Source organism: Ambystoma mexicanum, chromosome 1p (genome assembly GCF_040938575.1).
Source record: "Ambystoma mexicanum isolate Mex_15411 chromosome 1p, UKY_AmexF1_1, whole genome shotgun sequence".
Lineage (NCBI taxonomy): Eukaryota > Metazoa > Chordata > Amphibia > Caudata > Ambystomatidae > Ambystoma > Ambystoma mexicanum.
In genome coordinates, this window is record NC_090921.1 from 1,011,898,978 (window position 1) to 1,011,925,293 (window position 26,316).

The 26,316-nt window shown below is 47.7% G+C and overlaps 1 protein-coding gene across 2 annotated transcripts in view; it reads right to left on the minus strand.

The window, feature by feature from the left end:
• GLG1 (golgi glycoprotein 1) overlaps positions 1-26,316 on the minus strand; it is a 1,453,447-nt gene that overhangs the window by 671,208 nt on the left and 755,923 nt on the right. For both annotated transcript variants that reach the window (XM_069655141.1, XM_069655148.1), the window contains exon 16: positions 2,542-2,630. In XM_069655141.1, coding sequence (XP_069511242.1) covers positions 2,542-2,630 — 89 coding nt within the window. The remainder of the gene's footprint in view (positions 1-2,541; positions 2,631-26,316) is intronic.

A 26,316-nucleotide genomic window follows, 5' to 3' on the forward strand; every position in this document is an offset into this window, starting at 1 on the left:
CAGTGATATATTAATGTCCCCAGCACCCTAACTATTGAAGTCACCTGAGGGTGTAGGTCAGAGGTCTTCAAACTGTGGGGGGGGGGGGGGGGGGGGGGGGGCATGAGCCCAGCATGAAATGTAAAAAAAAAAAAAGCAAAAAACAAATGGACCATAAAACGGCCTGAGACACCAATGAAAAAGTAGCCAGCAGTTGGAAATGGATCTTCAGTCCTTTAGTCACAGACTGTTTGAATAGTACCCAAGGGGGTGTTTTTTGTTCACATGTAAACACATTGTGATATTTAAAGAACATTTATTCAGCAACAATGGTAAAAACTACTAGCTGCATAGTGAAGCATTTTGACTGGCCTACACTAGCATTTTGGGTACGGTCATCGCCCTATTGCCCTATAGGCCATTTCAAGCCTGGCGGCTCATCCATAATGGGTGAGTCCACCCACTGGCCCCCTCACCCATTATGGAGGAGCCGAGGAGCCAGCCCAGTGAAACACTGAGCACTCCCTCAGATGCTTTTTCCAGCTGAGGGGGTGCTCCTGGACTGGCTGAACTTTCAAAGGGAAACACTGTTTGCCTTTGATAGTTCAGTTCCCCAGCCGCACATGCTCACTGAGCCATGCAAGGCTGGGGGCATTTTGCTTCGCCAGCCTTGCATAGCTCATTGGAAATGCTGGCTGGGGCACTGCATTTATGAACAAGGGGTGCTCCTGCACCTCCTCGCACATATGGGCAGAGCAACCTGAAGCGAGGCACTTTAGCAACCACGCGCAGGTCCCTGCAGAAGGTACGTTTATGGCAATTTTTTTTTAATTTAAATGTGTATGGATGCGTGTATGCTTGTGTTATGGGACTGGTGTGAGCAGGATGGGCGGGAGCACTGGGATAGTGGTGGGAGCAGGGTGAGGAGAGCCCAGGGTTGGTACTGGGAATAGGGTGCGGCGACAGCATGCCAGCGTTCATAGCCATTTCTACATACTATCCATCTGGCACTTTGGGGGGGGGGGGGGGGGGCGCATCCTGCCCAAATTTCTATCAGGGGGGGGCCTAGGCCAAAAAAGTTTGAAGACCACTGGTGTAGGTAGTGTCTGTGGGTCATCCCAAAAGGGTACTTACTGATTTGGAAATATTAAGTGTGTATTTTTGGAGTCTATTTGTGTGTTACGGTTATATTGCCCCTTCTGAAGAAGGCTTATTCAAACCGACTGTTAAATTAATCATTGTTTAATCAAGAAACCTTGTGTAAGTTTATTTGAATACTTGTCACTGTGAATCTCCAACTCCCTACAGCTCATATTGACCCCTCTTGCGATAAGCCTGGCTGCACAACACGATACCAATCTATGTAGTACAGACTTATACCAAAGGTTGGGTCGTTGTGCCACGTGGTCAGGGTTGTTGTAGTGCACCCAAAGGGTACTGCATACAATCTTGCCTAACAATACTTCCCTTAGTCAAGGAACTGAAAAGCAACTAATTGAATATTACACCCAAAGGTCCAACTCCCCTAGAATAACTTATCCTGAATCAGAATTATAGGTTTATACTGGTCCTTGAATAAGTACCACTATTCATAAAAGTATAATGTTCAGTTGATTTACTATGTGATTTCTTGTTGCGCGTCACAGTACAACTGATAGGGCCTACTACCCTGGTAATACTGAAAGTAATCTAAAAGTAACTATTGATTTTGACTTCCCTGGAACTACTGTTAGGTGTTCCAAGTTTGGTTATATGCTTTGGTCTGTGTACCTTCAAGAATAGTGTTTTTTTCTATAATGTGGTTAGATGATCTGTGATAGTACTTATTTCCTCCCAAGATTAATCTGGGCCTACTTGTATTTAAATAAACCATTTATTTTTTCAATAGATAGTGTTTGTGTTTCTTTGGACCATTTGTATTACAATTTCATTTGTACTGATTCTACATTTCCCTCTCTCCCTCCTTCGATAAGCCTGGCTGCTCTGTCTACACTACCCTATACTCAGGCGGAACAGCCTTATACTAAGAGTGGAGTCTTGTACTGCCTCAGTTGAATGGTTTTCCTAAGCCCTTAGTTGGACTTGAGCAAAACTCTAACAGGGGGAGCCTGGAACATTAATTGGTTATTCGTGCAAGGGTCAAGCAGGACTAGTGCAGAAGGAACAGAACAAAAAAGGAAAAAAAATACATCAAGAGAATACATCTTAAAGAACCAAGAAAAAAGAAAACCATGCTCTGAACATATGAAAACAAAGCAAGTACGATTTTTATAACAGGTACATTTTCTGGCCTGTACTCAGAACAAATAGGAATCCATCTTCCCAACCTTATTGTAATTAATTACCATATTGACCATACATACATGTGATTGGAACAAAGATGAGTAAAGTAAGGAAATAAACCTGGAATTACATGGCCAAAAGGAAGCTGAGAGAAGAGCCCCCTGCCCCCCCACCACACCAAGGATACACTAAATACAAGCAAAAAACAGACATTTTTATTATCACTATTTTCTATCCTAGACAGCCCAGGGTGAACAAAAACTTTAGTGAGTGTCATACTTTTTTTTGATGTTAGAGCAATGCTTCAATACATCATCCTTACACGCCATTTTGAATTTGTAGGAGAATCTGAAATCCTTCATTTGGACCTGTAAAGAAATAGAAAATATTGCAGTTAAAAGAAACACTCAGGCGCACCAGCAAGTTACACGGAATCAACAAAAAGACGGTAGTTTAGTTATGACAATGTTACCAAACTCTGTTTTGGAAAATAAGTGTGTGGTTTTTCTGCTGCACATTACAGCCTAAAACTCAGTACATCAAAAAGAACTATCGATGTCAGCAAATATTAAGGTAAGCATAGCCAACACATTGCAAATCCACACTGCCCAATATGAAGGTGAAATCTCAAATGATTGTAAGGAGATGTGCAAAGTATTGAAATAAAAAATCTTGTGCTGCTACTAATCGAGAAAAATCATGCAACATTGTTATAGATTTCAAAATTCCACAAAAAGAAAAAATTACTTGCCAGTAATGTTATTTCTATATATTTGCCTCTCAGATTCCTCATGAGGATAAATAGTCTTGAAAATCGTAGCGGCATATAGTCCTGCTCTAACACCCTCTGCTCGAATGCAGTTAAACTCTGGACATTACATTAGCACCCAAACAAATAATCACATACTTTCATAGGCTGGCTTATAGTGGTTGGTGAGGGGAAATATGAAAAATTGCCTTCCTGGTGATTCAGGTTCTTAGTCCGGGCTCTCCCTCCTTCACAACTGGTTGGGAACGCCTGCAACAGCAAGCAGGCCGGAAATGCTGGCTGAAAAAGATAGCTGTCACTTGAAGAGACTTAGAAGGCAAGACCTAAGTCAGGCGTGCGTTCCTCCGTGTGCCAGGCCCACACCTTGCCCTCGTCACCAATGGTCCACACCCAGTTCCTGTGGTTCTGCCGCGGTGGTAGAATTTAAGTAAATGCGTACTGTAGGGGATGGCTGGGTGGGTGTTGTGAAGGAGGGAGAGCCTGGACTGATTTATTTATTTTTTGCATTTGATAAGCGCACTTGCAGCCAAGAGGCATTGAGGCGCTGTTACAGAATGTGAGAGGAACTTGTGATTAGCAGAGTGGATGACCATAGGTCTCATAGTTAGACATAGATATACAGTGATGTAAACATAGAAGTACAGTGGTATAAAGTGATATACATATAGATATACATTGGTATGCAGAAGCAGGAATAGTGCAGAAGAAGAATCACCTTGGGAGGCCTTTTAGACAAAGAGCCTGGTTTTGATGGCCTTACGAAAGGCTAGGTGTAACTCAATCAGTCTGAGATGAGGTGGCAGTGCGTTCCAATGCATGGCAGCTTGGGTGGGGAAGCTAGAGCCACTAGCGCGCACTTAATGCGTGGTGGGCGTGACAATTGTGTTGACATAGTGTGACCTTAAGGGTCTTGTGGCCGCGTGCTTGGTGATTGTGAGATAGGTAAGGGGGGGAGGCGGGCAAGTTCGTGCAGGCATTTGTGGGTGATAGCGAGGGTCTTAAAGACAATTCTCTGTTTGACTGGGAGCCAGTGAGCCTGCCTCCTGATTTCAGAGATATGGTCTCTTCTGGCTGTACCTGTGGCTGCCCTCAGAGCGTTGTTCTGGACTAGCTGCAATTTGGCAATGTTTTTGTTGGAGGTCCCAACGAAGAGGGCATTACAATAGTTTAGCCTTGACCCGATAATTGCCCTAAGGCATGGTAAGGCAGTTATGGGGGGACAAGAAGGGCCTGGCGGCGTTGAGGACTTTGGAGTAGTACGCTGAGGAGGCGGCAATAGCATTCACCTGTCTGTCCATGGATAGGTTGGAATCCAGGTAGACTCCAAGCATCTTCACGTAGTTGGAGACCTTAATGGGGATGTTATCGATGGTGAAGGAGGTGTATTGATCACCGAGGTTGCCCAGCGTCAGTGGGGAGCCTATGAGGAGTAGTTCAGTTTGATCACTGTTAGGGCAGAGCCAATTCTCTGCCATCCAGGATTGGATGGTGGAGAAGATGGAGGTGAGGGTTTTAGTGTCGGCTAGGTAATCTCCGGTAAGTGGGATAAGGACCTGCGTGTCATCTGCGTAGTTGGTATACAAGATGCCAAGGGAGTCGAGGATGTTGAACAAAGGCCTAGTGAAGCGGTTGTAAAGCGTGGGTGCGATACAAGAGCCTTGAGGGACACCGCAGGTGATGAGGCTGGGAGAGGCGGCTGCTGAGTCAGAGAAGACCTTCATGGCTCTTTCTTGGAGAAAGGAGATGATCCATTGACAAGCTTTGGTGGAGAAATTGACTTGGGTGGATCGATGGTGGCACAGGGTGTTGTGGTCCACCAAATCAAAGGCGGCGGAAAGAGCAGGTTTGCCTTTGTCTCTGAGATCATCCATTTGGTTCTTTAGATCAAGGAGGGCTGTCTCGGTGCCGTGGTGTGGGCGGAACCCGGATTGCCGCAGGCCGAGAAGACTGTCGTCTTCCAGGAATTTTTGGACTTGCAGGTAGGATGCTTTGTCCAGTATTTTCAGCAGGAACGGAACAGTGGTGATGGGTCTGTAGTTCCCAGGGACCGTTGGGTCAAGAGAGGGTTTTTTTAAGCAGTGGGCGTACCCAAGCTTCCTTTAGTCCAGACGGGACATGGCCTGACTGGAAGGAGGAGTTAATAAAGATCCTGATCCTGATTCACCATGAAGGTTATTTTTCTGTTCTGTGTCGTCCTGGCTTTCCCTCGTTCGCAACTGAATGGGACCAGACTAAAAAGCCTTTGAATAAGCAAGGGTGGAGAAGACAGCATGTACAGGATTCAGGCAAACAAGTTGCAGAAAACCTCCTGGCAGAATTTTGCATCAATTCTGGACGATGTGTCCATAGCATAGCGCTTGCAAAAGGCAAGCGTGTTAGCCCAGGTAGCTGCTTAACAGATGTCTACAATGGGAACGTGCCTGGTAAAGGCTACAGAAGCTGCCTTGTCTCTAGTAGAATGAGCCCGAATTCTCTGCGGAGTCGCAAGCCCTTTCAAGTCGTATGACTTGGAGATCGAGGAGACAACCCATTTGGCAATAGGAGATTTTGCAGTTTTATTGCCAGGAGAAGAACAACCGTAGGTAACAAGAGCTGATCTGCTTTTCTAAACGGTTTGGTCCTTTCAAGGTAGAATTGTAAAGTTCTTACTAAATCTAGATCATGCAATTTCTCCTTAGTCTTAGGCAGAAAGGAGGGGACAGTACGCAAAACAACTGTCTTTATGGAACACAATATATGGTTCCATTGAGGAGAGCCTGGAGCTCACCAATTCTTCTAGCCGAAGTAATGGCCACTAAGAAGACCGATTTCCAAGTTAGGAATTCTAAATTGCATGAAGCCATAGGCTCAAATTGATTTTGCATTACGGCTGCTAAGAGCATGTTGAGATCCCACTGAGGCTCACAAATAGGGGGAGGGTGTAAAATTAAAAGGCCCTCGAAGTGCCTTTTAATGGCCCTGTTGGAAAGCGAGACTTGTTTTCCATTCAGGTAAGCACAGACAGTTGATAAGAAATGTTTGCACATGTCGACCTTGACACCGGTGGTAACAAGATAAGACATACTATCAATTGATGCCTTTAGAGGGTTATGGTTTTGCTCTAAGGCCCAGTGACAGAAACATAACTATTTGCTACAATATTGCTTCTTAGAGGAGGATTTCCTGGAGGCCGACATAATAGCAGCGTTTTGTTCTGACAAATTCAAGTGGGAAAAGGCTAGCTTTTCAGGAAGGAACAAGTTACTTACCTGTAACTGTTGTTCTTCAGCATGGATTCATAGGCTCATGAATTACCTGTCAGACTGGGAATTCTCGGTAATAGAAAACAGTTTGTTTTATTTCCAAACTGTCTTTCTCCTATAAACCAATCACTGAGCTCTTGGTTATACTGCCCACTGCCAATGACTGCCCTCTACCTGCGCCCCTCCTCTGTCAGCCATCTTCAGATTTGGTAGCACGCAAAGTGGAAGTAGGACCAAGAGAAGAGCTGCAGATGGGCAGGCGGGAGGGTTCGCATGCAAATCCATGCCAGGTCTGGGTATCAGATCTGCCTCGGCCACGCTGGTGCGACAAGGATCATCCTGCACCGGTTGAGTGGATTGATGACTCCAAGAAGGAACACATACAGATACAGGCCGTCCCAGGGGAATGAGAAAACGTCCACCATGCTCCCATGCTGGAGAAACTCCGGCACTTGGTGTTCGTCACAGTTGCAAACAGATAGATCTGGGGATTGCCCAATCTGTCTAACAGGTTTTTCACTTGCTCCTGCCGACGTTCACACTCGTGGCAGGAGCGTAGCTCCCTGCGAAGGGAGTCGGCAACAGGGTTCTTTACTCCTGCCAGGTGGAATGGAATGAGGAACATCCCCTGGGTGACAGCCCAGTGCCACAAGTCCTGCCCCTCCCTGGAGAGCGCAGGGGATCTGTTGCCCCCCTGCTTCCGGTTGTAAAACAATGTGGTGGTATTGTCCATGAAGACCATCACCAGCTTGCCCTTGAGGGTCGGCAGTAACTACTTGAAGGCCCAAAACACCACCCGTAGTTCCAGTATGTTTATGTGGAGTGCCTTCTCTTCCGGCAGCCACAGGCGTGAAGGCGGCCGGTCTGGGCTCCCCACCCTTCCAGAGACGCATCCGTTGTGACAGTCTCCTGGTACAGGGGGCTCTGGAAATCCATGCCCACAGCAATATTTGAGCGCACGCCCCACCATCTGATTGCTCATCGGTACTCGTCTAGCCCAATCCTGTCCTGGAAGCTTCTGGACACCAGGACCCAACGGGTGTCTAGGAACTCTTGTAGAGGCCGCATCCATAAATGCACAACATCATGCCGAACAGCGACTTGATGGTCCTCACCGTGGTGATCTTCAGTGCCAACAGCCGTTGCACCTTGCCCAAGATGGCCGATATCCTCTCATCAAACTGACACCAGGCACAACACTTTGTTAAGCTTGGATCCCAGGAACAGAGCATCCTACAATGGAGTTAAACATGAATTTTATTATTTCACTGAGAATCCCAGATCCTTCAGAAGACTGGCAGTTCGCTCCGTGTGTTCAACAGCAGTGTCCCTGGATGAGCCAGTCGTCCAGGTAGGGGTAAACATGGATCCCTTGTAATCGCAGATGGGCCACCACCAAGCACTTGGTGAAGAAGACTTGAAGACTCTGGGCGCTGACTTCAGCCCGAATGGCAGGGCCTTTAACTGATAATGCTTCCCCTGAATGACGAAGTGCAGAAAACTTGCGGTGCCCTTTGTGTATAGGGACGTGAAGTACGTGTCCTCCAGATTCAACAACAGAAGGTCCCCCTCCTCCAGCTGCCGAGCACATGTTGCAACGTGACCATCCGGAACTTCCGGGGCTTTATGTATTTGTTGAGCCGTCCTAGGTCGAGAATGGGCATCCAGCTGTCTTTCTTACGAGGAAGTACCTAGAGTATACTATGGAGCCCCAGAGTCGCCATGGAACCAGCTCCATCGCCCCCTTCTGTAACTGGGCCCAAACCTCCAGAAGCAGCTGAGGTACGTGGTTTTCCTGCCAGGCCACCAGTGGTATTTGCAGAAACTTTTGGACACTTGTTGGAATTCCAAGGTGTCCCCGTGGCCGAGAGCATCCAGCACCCATCTGTCAGAGGTGGTCTCCCACATGCTGACGAAGTTCTCCAGCCAGCCTCCCACCGGGGTGCACGGGTGAGCAACCCCCCAAACACCCCCCCCCCCCCCGACGTCCTGGCTCGTTCAATTTTATTTGGAGGTCGACAGGCTGCCTTGTAGTCCCCGATGATGTCCACCCCCGAAGGCCTTGGAGCAATCCCTGTTGGCTTCCTGGGTCGAGGAACGGGGGGCTGACGGTAAGAGAACGAGCCCACCCCACCCCGAATCCCTTCGATGAGCGGATAGATATTCCTCCTGAGGAACGAAAGAGCAGTCGTTGCTGTAGGGTGCCCAGGGCACGTGCCATCTCAGTGTACACCTTGATGGCCTTGAGGGATTCATCCACAGACATACCAAACAGGTTGTCCCGTCAAAGGTTATGTCCAAAACCCTTGTCTGGACATCCTGTCTAAAGTTGATGGTCTTGAGACAGCCATGACGGTGAAGACAAACTACATTTCCCATCTGGTGGGAACCTGTGTCCACGATGTCCAGGGCCACTGATGGCGTGATCCGACGCCATCTCGCCTCCTTGAAGGATCTCCAAAGCCTCGATCCGCTTGTCATCGGGGAGGAAGTCCAGCAGCGGAGCCAGCTTAAACCACAGCTCCCAGTCGTATCTGACCACGATCGCGAGGGCGTTGGCAGCCTTGACAGTCATCGCTGTAGAGTAGATAACTTTCCTACCTATCAAATCCACCTTCTTCCACTCATTGTCTGGAGGGGTGGAGGAAGAGGAAGCCAAGCTCAACTTCTTCCTGGCAGCTGCCGAGACCGCAGAGTCCGGCGACGGTGGAGACTGTAAGCACTTGGGTGCAGTCTGGAACCCTGTACTTCTCCAGCCAGTCTCATCGCTGGGGCTGTAGAGGGATTGTTCAGCAGAGCCAACCCTTCGTTCCAAACATCGTCCAGGCACGGGACCAAAAGGATGGTCTTCCTCTTCGTCTCCTGGTGCTGATATAAGGAGTCTTCCTTTTCCTCCGGCATGAGCTGGAAAAGCTCTTATGCTCAGGCAATCATAGCGTGGAAAGATCCTACCTCATCAGGCGGAGGCGCTCTGGCTGAGACGACAGGAGGTCCCCCATCCTGCCGCCGTCATCCGTGCCAGTTGTGAGGGGGCGGGGCAATTCATGGCATAGAGGCATAGGGTCCCTCCTCTTGGCCAGCGGTTCCCTGGTATCAATGGGGTGGCTGGCACTGGCACCGCGGAGGAGCGGGCGGAGGTGTTGCCAGCATCATCCTCTGTATCTCAGACACCAGCATGTGTAATGTCGAGAGGATGACCAGTGAAAGGTCTCTAGGAGGTATCTGGGGTGTAATAGCGTTAGCCTCGTCCTGGGGTCTCATCGTTGCCTCCATTGATGGTAACCCAGTCGTCGCAGCCGCCCCCCGCCATCGGGCAAGTCTCCGGCGTTTCCCTCGTTGTCATCGCCCTCCTGGACGGAAATTATCTCATCCTCATCAGCCAAAGAAATGTCTGTACCTCTTCTGGTCCAGAGGAGTCGGTCTCGGGTTGAGGTCCAGCATCCTGTTCTCTGGGGTTTTCTCAGCGGGTTTGCTCGAAGCCTCCCTCCTGGGAGAAAGACACCCTGGCTGTCCGGACACTGTGCGGGTCTGCCCCTACAGCCTTCGAAAGCGAAGCCACCACCATCTCGGGGCTGGTTCCCTTGTCCGGTTTGGACTTTTCCTTCGTGGCTTTGTCGGACCCCTTGTCTACCAAGGCCTTCTCAGTCGCGTGTGGGCCGGACACTGCACCCTGCCTGGCCTTCTCCTGCTTGGCCTTCTCCGGATTCTCCTTCAACTTCCCCAGAGGAGGTGACTTTCTTTTGGACGATGATTCAGAGTGGTGGCTAGAGATTGATGCTGATGACAATCGCGCAGCGGCGACCCCGACAGAAGCAGACTTGCGGTGCTTGGCCTTGTGTTGGTCCCCCACAGGCGGGGCGCACTCAAAGGACTTGGAAGCCCGCTCAGGATTGCCGGATCAAGGACAGGCATGCCCGTGGGTGGCTACCAGGGTTGAGACCTTGGACTGCAGCTCAGCTTCCAACCATTGGTGTCGATCCTTCAACGTGCTCTCCGAGGAGCCACAGCAAAACTCACAATCCTCCTTATGCGTCGGGTGCAAGCAGTATGGGCACTGGGAATGCTTGTCCATGTACACATTTCGCAAACCGCAGTCGGAGCAAAGCTTGAAGGGGGAAGCGCCGTCCTTCTCGTCTGACATGATCCACGCAGTGTAGGACTGAAGAATCTTCTGAAAGCCTACAAGAACACCACTTGATGAAAACTGCCCTTGAGGGGCGCTGAAAAAAAACAAAAAACGGGTACCATTTAGTCAGAAAGATCAATGAAGCAAAAGGGCTCGATTGACCGGAAAAAAAGTTTCACTCTCAAAAAGCTTGAACAGCGAAGCACAAGGACTCAACACTTGAATGTGCCGTAAAAAACTGAAGATGGCTGCCAGGAGAGGCAAAATAGCCCTTGTCTTTTTTCGCTATTTCTTGTTGTAAAGGTCCTTCTTGAGATTTACTCTGCACGCCAAACCAGGTTTGGTCCCTTTATTTGTTTTGTCTTTGGCGGGATCCACTGATGAAGCAGGCCACTGGCTTCAGCATGTCTGGCAGGGGCAGGAAGTGAAACTCCCTGTGCTCAATCTCCTTGGAAACCACCAATCTGTCAGTGACTGGTGGGTGGAGAACCGAACTATGGTTTGTTGAATGGCTTCCACTCTTTCCGACGGTGGAAAGACTTTGTGCAGAGCAGTGTCTATAACTGCTCCCAAGAATTGAATCCTTTGCGAGGGAATGAGTTGGGATTGTGTCACATTAATGAGAACCCCAGGTTAAAGAGTATGGCAAGTAATTTGCAACTTCTGAAGCAATACCTTCAGAGACTGCAGTCGCCTAGGTAGGGATATAGATTAATTGTCTGCAACCAGAGGTAGGCTGCCAATGACTCCAGAACCTTTGTGAAAACCCTGGGGGCAGAATTAACCCACAAGGTAGACATGTGAACCGATAATGAGACATTCCTATTGTGAATCTCAAACTGACAGTGGCGTTTGCAGATGGGGATGTGAAAATAAGCATCCTGTAGGTCTACAGATGCCATCCAATCGTTTGGCTGTAGAGAAGCCAGAATCTGAGGAATGGTTTTCATATGGAAAGTCTGCAGAAATAGAAATTGGTTGAGGGCTGAAAGGTCCAGAATTGAATGGATCCCGCCCAATTCTTTTGGGATCAGGAAGTAACGCAAGTAAAATCCCTGACCTACTTCCTCTTGGGGAACCAATTCCATCGCTCCTAGAACGTTTTTGAATCTCTTCTCTGGGGGGGAGGGGGATTAATGGAACTTTGGAAGAGAGGAAGGTGGAATAGGCGGAAGAGCAAGGCAGTAACCATGTTGAATATTTAGAACCCACTCCTCTTGAGTAACGTTTTTCCAAAAAGGGAGGAAGTTGGAAAGCCTTCCTGCTACCGGGGATGTATGCTACTGGATGATGGTTGGAACAGAAGTTAAGTACATGCCTGGGGGAAGTCAAATACACTTGATCTTGAGCAGAATTAGAGGCAGAGGGAGGGGATGATATATTCTTGGGTCTATACCGTCGCTTATTGTAAGAGCAGTACGATTTACCAGAAGTGGAAGAGCCACTGTTGACTTGTGTACATGGTTTAAATGCCTTGAAGTTTTGGTGATATGGTTGTTTCACCGAGATGGAGCTGAAAGTTTTAGCTGCTGTGACACTGGCCTTACATTTCTGTAGGACCTCATCTTGTATCAAGGAACTAGTACCAACAATACCGCCGTACCTTAAAGATACGACTCGTACTTTACAAATTCTTATTACATGGGAACCACACTACTTTTTGGTTACCCTGCATGTAACTGCACTGTAATACATCTATCGATAAAACACACTGGCACTTAAGACTATTGATCACTCCTTCAGATGCCACTCAGCGTCAAATGCTCTCCATGTTCAAATGCTAAAAAGTTTTGTAGAGCTCACTCTAAATCAAAACCAGTTTATCTTTGATGATAATTATACCCAAACCAGGGGAATAGCAATGGGCGCTAAATATGCCCCTGCACTAGCCAATCTATTTATGGCGTATTTTGAAGACCTGACCACGTTGGAGCGACTACGTTGACGAACTGCAGCAGCAGACACCCATCCACGGTGAGGCCCGCACTGCATGCCAGCATCCGACGCCAGATCCTCCTATTTTGCCGCCCCTCACTTGCTTTGTCGTCCGTAAGCTGCTTTCGGTGCAGAAACAGCTGATCGACCCCGCTTTGCAGGAAAACAAAATGCCGGGCGTCTCACGGCACCAAAGTGAGGCTTGAATCGGTTGCTAAGCAACGCCTCGTGTATTTTATCTATCAACATCCGCCGGCAGGCGGAAAGCCGGCGGCCCGAGGAAGGCCAGATAAAGGCCATCCTGTTTGCCCTGATCGCCTCGTGAGTCTTAAAAGGGAATCCTGTCGTCCCACAAGACTCTATTGTCATTATCTCTATACCAACCAACCAGCTCCTTCCTGCACACCGTCGAGCCTAGAGCTAGGACCCCTTGCCATCCACCTAAAGGGTAAGCATACTACCCCCATCCTCCACAATCCACGCCTGACCCTCGAGCTAGAGCCCTGACCCGTTCCCAGCCATCACGGACATGCACCTCCCAACATTACTTCGTCCAAGGTCCCACATGCACCGGTGTGCTCTCGAACTGTAAACAACAAAAAAAAAAAAAAAAAAATATTTCAATGTATAATCTATAGCCAACCAACTATGCTCTTGCACTGCTTTGCAATATGCTGTCACTTGATAATAGCACCTGCACCACGGTCACCCAGAGACCACTGCGATATTGTGTAGTGCCTTATGGTCGCCTGACACCATTGTATTACTGTGTAGTGCCCTATGGTCACCCAGAGACCACTGTGATATTGTGTAGTGCCTTTATGGTCGCCCAGAGACCACTGTGATATTGTGTAGTGCCTTATGGTCGCCTGACACCATTGTATTACTGTGTAGTGCCCTATGGTCACCCAGAGACCACTGTGATATTGTGTAGTGCCTTATGGTCGCCTGACACCATTGTATTACTGTGTAATGTCTTATGGTCACCCAGAGACCACTGTGATATTGTGTAGTGCCTTTATGGTCGCCCAGAGACCACGGTGATATTGTGTAGTGCCTTATGGTCGCCTGACACCATTGTATTACTGTGTAGTGTCTTATGGTCACCCAAAGACCACTGTGATATTGTGTAGTGCCTTATGGTCGCCTGACACCATTGTATTACTGTGTAGTGCCTTATGGTCGCCCAGAGACCATTGTATTGTAAACTACTCACCCACCAACTAAGTACTAGCTACGCACAATGTCCAGCCTACTTAGCTTCTATTGCATCATGGCTATTGCTACACTTCCTGCTACTAGCAAGCTGGCCAGCTATACAGAGACCCCACTATACTTACCTGCACCTCTATCACATATATCACCAGATATTATTACTAACACTCATGCCCACACTGACTTTAAACACCAAGCTGTGTTAAAACCACTAGCCTACACTTCCAAGCCTAGCTCCACCCACAACAGAAATAGCAAACTACGCGCTAGACTTAACAAACTCCATGAGACACCCAGACGACTCCTCCCTCCCATAAAATCTGAAATGAAACATCAAATTGGCATTACAGGCTACGCCTCCAACCACACCCGAGCTTCAACGCTTACCCAAAAATCTGTGTCCAAGACAAAATCCAGTGCGAAAAACACTCCTAATCCTACACATACTAAAGAGGAAACTAAGGATCATTCCTATAAAGGAGCACTTCTCAATGCCAGGTCACTAGTTGCACATGCCCTTGAGATAGCAGATCTAATCACTGAGAATAATCTGGACTTCATTGCTATAACTGAAACTTGGCTACACCAGGCAGCAGGCCCTTCACTCATGTTAGCCATACCTGACGGCTACACTATATGTAGACAAGACCGAGAGGGCTCCCGCGGAGGCGGAATTGCCATTATCTCTAAATCAAGCCTCTCACTAAGAATAGCCCCTGCACTAACGCTACAATCCTGTGAAGCCCTCACTGCTAAACTCCTTATAAATAATAATCAATCCCTAACCATTCACCTAATCTATAGACCTCCAGGTCCGCTTGGGACCTTCGAAGAGGATCTACACAAGTTACTAACCCTCAATGCTAAAACTACCTCTCAACTGCTGGTATTAGGGGATTTCAACTTAGGATTCAATGACAAAACAGATGTGCATGCCGCGACCATTGCCCAAGCTATTAACTCTCTAGGCTTCTCCCAAAAAGTCAACAACCCTACCCATACGAAAGGCAGAATATTAGACTGGGTCGCTGACTCTAATTGTACTACAGTCATCTCCTCTATCTCGGCATTATCATGGTCTGACCACTCATTAGTGTCCTTTGACCTCCTAACCTCCCAACCATCCTCTACAGTCGTCCCCATGGCACTCTCATGCCCTACAAGAAACAAAAAGAATATGACAATAGAAAATGTCATACCCGCTATTCTTCCAACTTTAAACGCCTTGCCTGACAATTTAGACCCCGGCACTTTAGTTCATGAGTATAACAAAATTATGATTGATACTTTGGACAAAATTGCCCCACTTAAAATGCGTACAAGTAAACCCAAAGCCCATCTAAATAAATGGTTTACGCCCGAACTCAAGGCTTTACGTCTCACCAAGAGAAAATATGAATCCAACTGGAAAATATGTGCAACTGCTGAGAACAAGGCTAACCTGATATCTATCTCCCGTCAATACAAAAACGCAGTTTGTCTGGCTAAGAAAAATTCATACAATAATCGCATTGCTAACTCCAAATCAAGTATGAAGGAACTCTTCTCCATCCTAAAGGAACTTGAGTCACCTATTGCCATACCAGACACTTGCTCCAAAGATCAGACCTGGTGCTCTGACATCCAATATGCTCTAACTAATAAAATTACAACCCTCCAAAATAAAATTCAACTGAAAAAAGACTCGCTTAAACTCCCCACACTGTCACCACCTAAGGCTATCCACATGCCTCAACCTACCAAATTTTCCTTCACCAAAACCTCCACACTTGAGATTGAAAAAATCATCCTTACCCTCAAACCATCCAACTGCAAAGGTGACATCTGCCCAGCACAGCTAATAAAAGACGCTGCCAGAGACTTATCACCATTTATCTCCAAACTTGTCAATGCATCCTTCTCCACAGGCATCATCCCAGCTAACCTTAAACAATCTTGGGTGCTCCCGTTGCTTAAAAAGCAAACTTTAGATCCTCTTATCCCCACCAATTACCGCCCAATCACCACAGTTCCGTTTCTGCTGAAGATCCTGGACAAAGCGGCCTATATACAGATTCAAAACTACCTCGAACTGCACAAACTACTAGGATCTAGACAATCTGGCTTCCGCCCACTACACGGAACGGAAACAGCCCTGATTGACTTAAAGGCCCAAATAGACGAACTAAGAGATCAGGGTAAGACAGCCCTCCTCCTCCTACTAGATCTTTCAGCTGCGTTTGATCTTGTGGACCACAAAGTCCTCTGTAAACACCTGGACGTTGCCGCTCACTTCTCCACCCAAGCTATCAGTTGGATAGAATCCTTTCTGAGTGAGAGAACTATGAGAGTCTTTTCCCCATCGGCAGCAGCTGACCCTATACCCATTACTTGTGGAGTCCCTCAGGGATCCTGCGTCTCTCCGACCCTCTACAATATATTCACCAAACCTCTGTTCGATGATTTGGACAATCTCGGTATCACCTACACTAACTATGCAGATGATACACAGATTCTCTTCCCACTTTCTGGGGATCACAGCGAGGATGGGGAGTTGGTGAATAGAGTGTATCTCATCATTCAGGCATGGATGGCTACTCACGGTCTTTGCCTGAATGATGATAAGACAGAGTTGATCATTCTGGGCACACAAGCCAATATTAACAAATTGGGCCCGGATTACTCAGCCTTCAGCATAGACGGAAATGTCATCAAAGTCTCGAGGGAAGTAAAAACACTTGGTTTTTATCTCGACTCTACCCTGTCCTTCACTAAACAGGTAAACTCCCTAGCCTCCACCACTGCTTACACCTGTAAATTGATCAGAGCAGGCAAGCCCTTCCTGTCCAATACCAGCTGCCTAATCTTGGCTAGAGCCTTAATTCTTTCCCGACTTGACTACTGTAATGCCCTATACAGCAGCGCCAATAAAGCCACCACCCTAAGACTTCAAACTCTACAAAATAATGCTCTTAGAGCTGCACTAGGAATAAAAAAGAGGGAGCATATCTCCTCGACTAGGCGGCAACATAAATGGCTTTCTACTGAGAATAAAATCCAGCTAAAAATGATCTCATTAACCCACAAGGCCTTAAATAATGCTGCTCCTAGCTACTTGATGGACAAAATAAAAAGAAAAACTTCTAATAGACCCATGAGACTCGCCAACTCCAATTGCTTGGCAGTACCTAGATTCAGACTTGCCAAAATTGGTGGTGTCAGCTTTCCTGTGAAAGCTGCTAACCTGTGGAACGCCCTTCCACCTAACCTAAGAGCTGACCAACCCTTCCCTCACTTCAGAAGGAACCTTATCAAACACATCATCGCCAACAACGACTTAACACCCGAACACTCACAAGTGTAGTCCTACCTAATGTGTAGTCCTATCCAATGTACCCTGACGCGACATTAACCCTTATGTTTATTACTGCTAATTCTGTATATTGTTAACTGTACATTCATGTAAATACGGCAATTCTTTATCTGTACATTCTAGTAATTTGTGTAATATGGTGTAATATTGTAAATTCATTTATATAACATTGTAACATTGTAAGCTTCGCATATACTTGTTGCTGCGCCCGGTAACCTAAGGGTCTGGTGCGCAATATAAATAAATAAACAAACAAACAAACAATAATCCCGTCAGACAATACATCCCCATTTGGAGGCTATATATGGACGATGTTTTTGCTATCTGGTCAGGTACACTCATTCAATTCAATGAATTCATGCAGTTTATAAATCAGAACCAGTTTGGTATTAAGTTCATTGGTAACAAATGCAACAGAAATCCTGTTTCTAGACCTTAAAGTTTATATAACTGACAATACCATACAGACCTGCACGTTTCGCAAAGAAACTGCTGTGAACTCTATTTTACATGCTAACAGCAGTCATAGAAAAAGTGTGATTAATAACATAACACATGGTGAACTTTTGAGAGCCAGAAGAAACTGCAGTGAGGAAAAGAATTTTGAAATAGAATGTAAGTCAATAGGAACCAGATTCAAAGAGAGGTTATACAACTCCAATTATCAACAAAGCATTACAAGATGTCAAAACAATGGCACGTTCCTCTCTCTTATCAAAGATTCCAAGTCCTCAAACAAAAATCTCTTTTACTTTTCTACAATACGTGAAATTTATTACCAAAATGTATTTATCATATCTTGAATAAACATTGGAATCTATTAGACCCAGACTTGGCGTCATACATTCCAGAGAAACCTATAATTAAATTCTCCAAAGCTACAACTCTTAGAAACATATTGTGTCCCTCCTTTTTGAAATCTGGTTCCAATAGACAGCACAATTGGTTATCCAAGAATACCAACCCTAGTGGTTTTCATAAATGTGGAACATGTAATTTCTGTAAATATGCTCCGTCACCTACTAAAGTACTCACCCGTCATGGAGATCTCAAAGTCAACATTACGGATTTTATCAATTGTCGTTCCAAGTACATCATATGCAATTGTCTGTGTGTGCAAGAAAGTGTATGTTGGCAATACCATCCGGGAGCTGAGAATAAGGATCAGAGAACATTTTGCCAATCTGAATAGTCAAGATGCCAAATTGCCTTTTGCATTGCATTGGCAAACGGATCAGATGGCTCACCGATGCAATATTAAATTCGTTGGTCTAAAACATCAAGCCACACACCAGAGGTGGCGATAGACAATAGAAACTACTGCAAGAAGCACGCATGATCGGTAAATTACGATGTGTACAGCTTGGCTTAAATAAGGAACATGAATTAAATGTATTCCTTTGATCCACTTATTTAAGACACATGGAAAGGATTATGTGATTTGGTTGATGCTACCACATCCCAAAAGGTGCTTTACAGACTAGGTTTCTGTGGGCTTATCCCACACACTAATAGAACTAATCAATACCTACACGTATCAGTTCTGGAGACACTGATTACTCATATCACCTGGTACCCCACACTAAGCTAGGCCCGCTTTCTGTGTTCAGTTGCTCTAATGTTTTAATTTTTGGTTACCAATATAGCTATGATCTCCTGTGCACTTGAACTAGTGAAAAGAACAAGTTACTCTCTTACCTGGTAACATTCTTTTGATGGGATGGTCCGACGACGTTTTCCATATCTATGTCAGTAATCAGCACAGCTGTGCTGCTTCGGAAAATTTTCAGCGTCTGCGTCAATGCGCCGTCCTCGAGGACCTCCTCCGAAGTGATAGTAGGACGCACGATGCCCGTAGCCTCAGTTGTGTTTTTTTTCCCAGAACGTGTGCCACCGGTCTTCTGCCAGTCTGACACACAAAGCCTTGCAGAAACGTAAGCTGCAATCGCACAAGAAATTCTGTAGCGGGGGAGGTAGCGATATGGAATACGTCGTCAGACTATCCCATCGAAAGAACGTTACCAGGTAAGAGAGTAACTTGTTCTTAGAGGGGATTGGGTCCTCCGACGTATTCCATATCTATGACAGACTCCCAAAGCAGTACCAATGCAAGGAAGTGTGTAAAGAATTTAGAAAACAGAAATTTAGCATGCCCAATCAAATTGCGGAGTAAAGGACCGCCTGGCCAAAGGCCAGATCCTGCCCCCGGATGGAATCAAGGGAATAGTGACGTACAAAAATATGTACCGAGGGCCAGATGGCTGCATCACAGATGTTGCGAATAGGAATACCCCTCTGCAGGGCAGTAGAGGCAGCCATACCCCTGGTAGAATGGGCCCGCAAGCCGACCGGGTGGTCCTTACCCGCCAAGCGGTAACTCGGAGATAGCCAAAATAATCCAGCGAGACAAAGTCTGTTTCGTCACAGCCTGTCCCAAACGCTTTCCAGCGTAACCAATAAAGAGCTGATCGTCCACTCTGACCCGAGACATGCGAAAAATATAAAAGCTTAACGCTCTCCTAGGATCAAGCCTATGGAGCCTCTCCTCTTCCTTACCAGGATGTGGAGGAGGATAAAATGCTGGAAGAAGAACCTTCTGGCCTAAATGAAATTCCGACACCACCTTCGGAAGAAAAGGATGAACTCTAAGGACAACCCTGTCCTTATGAAACACAGTGAAGGGTGGTTTAGCTGAAAGTGCCTGTAACTCACTCTGCGAGCGGAAGTGACCGCAACTAAAAATACAGTTTTCAGAGTTAACAGTCTCAAAGGGCATAAATGCAAAGGCTCAAACGGAGCACCCATCAGAAACTTGAGAACAAGGTTCAAATCCCAACCGGGCGCCTGGAAAGGTGACGGAGGGAACACATTAGTGAGCCCTTTCAGAAACTGAGAAATTAAAGGAATTTTAAAATAGGAACACTTCAGACGAGCGCTTAAATATGGACAGCGCTGCCAGGTAACCTTTAATGGTCCCCACTTGCAAGCCCCTGTGGGCCAAAGAAAGTAAAAAAGACAGAACCATGGGAATTTCACATGCAAAAGGATCAACATTCTTAACCATGCATCAGTCGCAGAACTTACTCCAACTGCAACGGTACAGGGACTTTGTTGCAGGCCTTCTGGCCGAAAGTAACCCCTCCATCACCTCTTCAGGGAGGTCCCAATCCTTATACCTCAACTTTTCAGAAACCAAGCGTGAAGGTTGAGGGACCTGACCTCTGGATGGAGAACCCGACATCCCCTCCCATGAGAGATTGTCTCGGTAGGGAAGACGACGTGGAGGACAGATGGACAAGTCGAGAAGGTCCGGGTACCACATCCTCCGGGCCCACGCCGGAGCAATGAGGATCATCAGGGAACCGAACCTCCGCAGTACTTGCGGGATGACGGGGAATGGAGGAAATGCATACAGCAGTGGGAATGACCAGTCCACCACGAACGCGCCTCCTAAGGCTCCGTTTGGAGGAAGTTCCCGCGAGCATAACCTCTCGCACTTCCGATTGACACTGGAGGAGAAGAGCTCCACTTGAGGGGTCCCCCAAAGGGCGAAGATCTCCAGGAGAATCTCCTGAGCCAACTCCCACTCGTGAGAGATCATGCTCTGCCTGCTCAGAGCGTCTGCCGTCTCGTTTTCGTCTCCTGCCAGATGAACTGCCAAGATCGAAACTTCCTGCTGGATTGCCCAGAACCAGAGCTGCATCGCCTCCCTGCACAGAGGAAGTGAGCCTGCCCCCCCCTTTTTGTTAAGGTAGTGCATGGCCACCGTGTTGTCAGTCAGGATCAGGACATTCTTTCCTCGCACAGTCGGCAGAAAAGCCTTCAGGGCTAGCTTGACGGCCCTCCGCTCCAACAAATTGATATGGAGTCTGGACTCCGATGGAGACCAACGACCGCTGACTGCCAACTCGTTGGCATGAGCTCCCCATCCCGTGAGGGATGCGTCCGTCACGATCGTCACCTCCGGCCAGGGCAGCCAAAATGAAGCCCCCCCTCATCAGATTGCCTTCGTCGGCCCACCACCAAAGGTCCTGGGCGACCGAAGACGGCACCTGAACAGGGTCCGACATCCTGCCGGAGGACTGAAACCACTGGAGCTTGAGAGCCCATTGCAAAGATCTCATCCGCAACCTGGCCTCTGGCACCAGAAGAATGCAGGATGCCATAAGGCCATGAGGCAGAGCAGTCTCAAGAACTCGAACGCTGGGAGAGTCTGGGCAAGCTGAAACTTGTGCACCATCTGCTGAATGTGATGAGCTCTCACCTGGGGAGGAAAACACTGCCACAGGGACGTGTCGAGCACTGCTCCGATGTACTAGAGCCTCTGAGTTGGTGTCAAATGGGACTTCTTTAAATTGAGGGAGAAGCGCAGCTTGTGGAGGGAGTGGCAGGTGACTGACAGATGATCCAGGACTTGCTCAGGAGAGCGCGCCCTGATCAACCAATCGTCCAGGTAGGGGCAGACGCGAATCCCCTTTCCTGAGGTGCGCTGCCACCACTACCATGAGCTTGGTGAAGACCCTCGGGCGGAGGTCAAGCCGAACGGCAGGACCCGAAATTGAAAGTGCGAGTCACCAACCGCAAACCTCAGGTACTTCTTGTGCTTGGATGGATAGGCACATGAAAATAAGCGTCCTTGAGGTCGAGAGACACCAACCAGTCCTGAAGTTGAAGGGCCTAGAGGACTTGAGAAAGAGTAACCATCTTGAACTTGTCCTTCCTGAGGAGTTTGTTCAAACCGCGCAAGTTCATGATGGGTCTCAATCCCCAGTCTTTCTTGGAAATCAAAAAATAAGGGGAGTGCCATCCTTTGTTCCTCTCCGCTACAGGCACCAGTTCTATGGCGCCTTTCTCCAGCAGGGATTGAATTTCCTGCGCAATGAGCGTATCCGGACTCTTCAAAGAGAGATTCCCCGGCGGATTGTCTTGAGGCCTCTGCCGGAAAGGAAGACAGTAGCCGTGGGTTATGATCTCCAGGAACCACATATCTGAAGTAATGGTGCGCCACTCTGCAAGATGTTGCGCCAGCCTTCCCCCAACCGGCGAACCATGGGACATGGCCTCATGACTGAGCTGAAGCGGCGGTGCCTAAGGGCAAAGAGGCAACAGCCCGAGCGGCCTTGGCACCTCGAGTACCTTGTTTTCCACCTCTGGCACTCCTACGGTGTCCCCTTTGACTGGCAGCTCTTCTCGCATTACCAAAGGAGGAGTAATAACGAAAGGAACCTCCGCTCCATTGCTGTCCCCTAGGACGAAAAGGCGGAGGTTGTCGCACTGCAGCGCCAACAACTTTGCTGCAGCTTTGGAGGTCTTCAACCTCTCAAGGCTCTCGTCAGCCTTGCTGCCAAAAAGATGTTCCCCGTCAAAGGGCATGTTGAAGAGCCGGGCCTGCACATCAGGAGTAAACCCCGACTTCCGCAACCAAGCAAACCGGCGCATCACGGTGCTCGCCGCCATGGACCGGCTGACGCAATCTGCCATGTCCAAACCAGACTGAACGGCCTCACACATCGCATCCTTGCCATCCTGAACCATGGCAAGGAAACCATCCCGTTCATCCCCTTCGGGAATATGTTCAGCTGCCAAGGAGAAACAGTTCCACAGAGAGTGCGTGCAGCGAGACAAGGCACAAATGGAGTTGGCCGCCTGAAGCGCTATACCCCCTGCAGAAAACTTTCTTCGCCCAGCCGTCAAAACGCTTGTCCCCATCAGGAGGGATGGTAGGGTACGACGCCTGCTTTGCCGGGGCCGTAGCCGCCTGCACCACCAAACTCTCCGGAGTAGGGTGCTTGGACAAGTAGCAGGGGTCACTACTGGCTGGGCGGTATTTTCGCGGCAAAGACTTGCTCACTGCCGTGATACTCTCCGGAGCAGTCCAAGCCGCTGCCAGCCTTCTTTGCAGAGCCATATGGAATGGCAGTAAAGGGTCAGTTGGTGGACCAATGTCGAGGATATCCGTAAGGTCATCCTGAACAAACTCCCCTGGGGGAGCAGACCATCCTAAGTACTCGGAGACCCATGAAATAAGTCGCCGGTACGAAGAATCGGCATGAGTGGCAGGCTCAGACCTACAAAACTCCACCTCCGGAGAGGTGTCCAGCCCACTAGCATCATGTAGGGACTGCCTCAGGTCCTCAAACTGGCTATGGCCCGAGAGAATCTCGTCAGGCACCGTGTCAGGCACCATGCCATCATCAGAGCCCTCCTCCACCTCTGAAATGAATTCCAGATGGTGGTAAGAAGGCACAGAACTGGAACCAAAGCCATGCTCGACCTTGGCCAGAGCCTTCCTAGGTGGTTCCCCCGAGCCAAGGGTTACCCCCGTCGACACAGACCCGAAAGGCGTTGAGGGCGTCAAGTGAATCAGCGCCGAGAGAATCGGCGTCGACAAAGGCCTCGAGGGCGGAGCCCCAACGGCGTCGACGACTTCCTCGGAGGCGGAACCTCGAGAGAGTCCGTCGAAGACTTCAGCAACACAGGCGTCGACGTCTTCCTCGAAGACGTCACAGGTTCACGCAGTCTCGAGCACGTTGAGGACCTGGACCGAGCATGCCGAGAACGATTCCCCTTATCCGAACGGGACCTTTCCCGCGAATCACAACGACCACCTGAGCCCGAAGGCGTGCGAGCGGCGTCTCTCGGCTGATCACGATCGACTCCACTCGGAGGCGCGGACGGACCAGTGCCCTGCGATTCGAGAATCGGCAACATTTTCTTCCCGGAGGAAGCCCATTCCTCCAATGTCGCATGCTTGGTGGGGTAAGCGACGGGCCGAGTCCTCGGATGAGGACAGGGAAGGCGACCAATAACTGCGCTTCCGGGAGTGCCTCGAGGAGGCAGAGGAGTGGCGAGACCGACTACGGGACCGAGACCCACTGGACGTCCGACGACGCGGAGAGTCGACCCTCGAGTCTTCCGTCGAAAGCCCTGCAGACCTCGACTTCCGGGGCTTGGACACCTTACCTACCGACAGTTTCTTCTTGCGCTCCTGCAAGGCTTTCGAAGTGAGCGACTGGCAGTCGACACAGTCATCCGTGTCATGGGCCTCCCCGAGGCACCAGAGTCAGGCGTCGTGCGAGTCCGTGACTGACATCTTGGACCCACAGTCCCCACACTTCTTAGAGCCTGGACACGGTGTGGAAGACGAGGTAGACATCTTCACGAATAAATCACACACAAACAGGTTCTAAGAACTGAGATGAACAACAAACTCCAAAGAGTCGAGGCGTACCGAGATTCACGAAGCGAACACGTTCGCAGAAAAAACAGAACTGAGGCTACGGGAGTCGTGCGTCCCACTTATCACATTGAGTGACGTCGGCCGTCGGAGGAGGTCCTCGAGGACGGCGCATCAACGTCATTGACGCAGGAGCCGAAAATTTTCCGAAACAGCACAGCTGTGGTGATTACTGTCATAGATATGGAATATGTCGGAGGACCCAAGCCCCTCGAACATTAATTTAAACCCCTTTTTCATTTTTAGTTGCACCTATTGGAGGATTACATAGACACGGATATCGGCGTTTTGTACGCTGTTAGTTTAGAAAATGGCCTCATTTATTACCCTTTCCGACTGCTATATAAGGGTTATTTTCCGCTGGCACTTACCATTACATGAGCTACTAAGTTCGCACTATGCACTATTTGAATTATTGAATCATTGACTTATTTTGAACATTCGGTAATTCCAGATGTCAATTATATCTAGATTGTTGTGTAGCTTCACATAGAACCCCACTGATGTTGTGCTGACATGAAAAACAGATGTTGATGGCTCAGGGTGCTATCCACTTTAAAGAGGGTGTTACATTTAACACATTTCCATGACTAATCACGGTCACGCTCTATTGTATTGCTTACTCGTGTGTTCATGAAATAGCAGTCGCTAATTGAATACATAAATCTCGACGCACGGCAATGTTGCCAGTAAAGAGCTAACAATAAGTCATATTTAAACGTAAGCACCATCACTTCATTCGAGTGACTAAAAGTTACGTTTGATTTCCAAAATGAAAATACCAAGCTGAAACGTGCTGGAGGGCTTTCCATTGGTCACTGAATAGCAGAGCTGCACAGGGTTACCAGGCAACCCTAAGGAACCAAGTCACATGACCACAGATTACTTTACCCATGAGGCTGGTTATAGGCCGACAAACAACGCCCACATTCCATTAGTCTGTGACCAGACACGGCAGCAACCTCATGCTTCAAACGCGTTGATGCATAGAATAGGTAAGCTTGTAAGATTTAAATGTGTATCCAATTACAAACCTTCTGGTCTAGAAACACTCCTAGGAGTCACCACACAATTTATGGGCTCTTACTTTATGTGCAAGTAAGATGGACTCGCACGGACATTTACCAAATATGTTCCCTTGTTTCCTTTTGTCTTTCCCATGTATCAGTACACCGTATGGACAGCTGAAGTCGTTATATTGGAAACCTGACTCAGGATATTTTGCTTTTCTGAAAATCTATCCCGCAACGTTAAATAGATTGAAAATTGTAGGTAAGCCTTAAGTACCTTCCATTCAAATAGTCATCCTCATTAGTGATGGGTTATGACAATAGCATGCGGATTCTGCATTTCAGATTAAATACACTGTATGGATGTACCATGCAGATTAGAAGCTAAACCAACCTAACAATCAGCGGCTTTATGCACAAAGCCAGTACCTCACATGTGAAATACCAGGTACTTTCCATTTAATAACCTTACCCTTTAGGATGTGAATATGTGCACCATGGCACACTTGTTTGACTTAATCAGGATATGATATGATGAAATCGTATAATATTGTGAGCTTTCTGCTGATTATATTCTTTGTTTTCTCTTCCCATCCCCATTTCTCTCCATGCCTCTAGGTTCTTTATTTGCTTTTGTGTATGGTAATGGTATGAACTTCTATATTGACGAAAATCTTTTCTGGTGTTTAAATTATGGACTATGTACAACCAGTCTTGCGCTTGTTAGTTATATTTGTTTATGCCCTGAAGACCGCCCTGTTAGGGTTGGAACACGTGTTGGCGTGGCGTTTTCAGTTCCTGGAACATTAAAAATCCTCTGTTAAACCGTATATCTGATAATGTGGACTATTCACTTGGAAAGAACATTTCATTCATTCACTGTGACCATTTTAAAGTCATTACAGTTTTTGTAACGGGTTTTTCTTAGACATAGGTTGGCAGCGCAGATAGTGAGGCCTTTCAAAATTGTTACCTTTATCGAAGGGGTTCTGAGAAATTACCCTTCTGGCCCTCACTGCTGACACATAACAATCTTATACCCTTCAATATATTTGTGGAACAAGATGATCCGTTTTGTACACACCCATCATAGGATAATTTCTCAGACAACTTAATCTTCATCTGTAGATGGATCAAACAAAGTCATCAAATAGAAGGTCAAGCACTC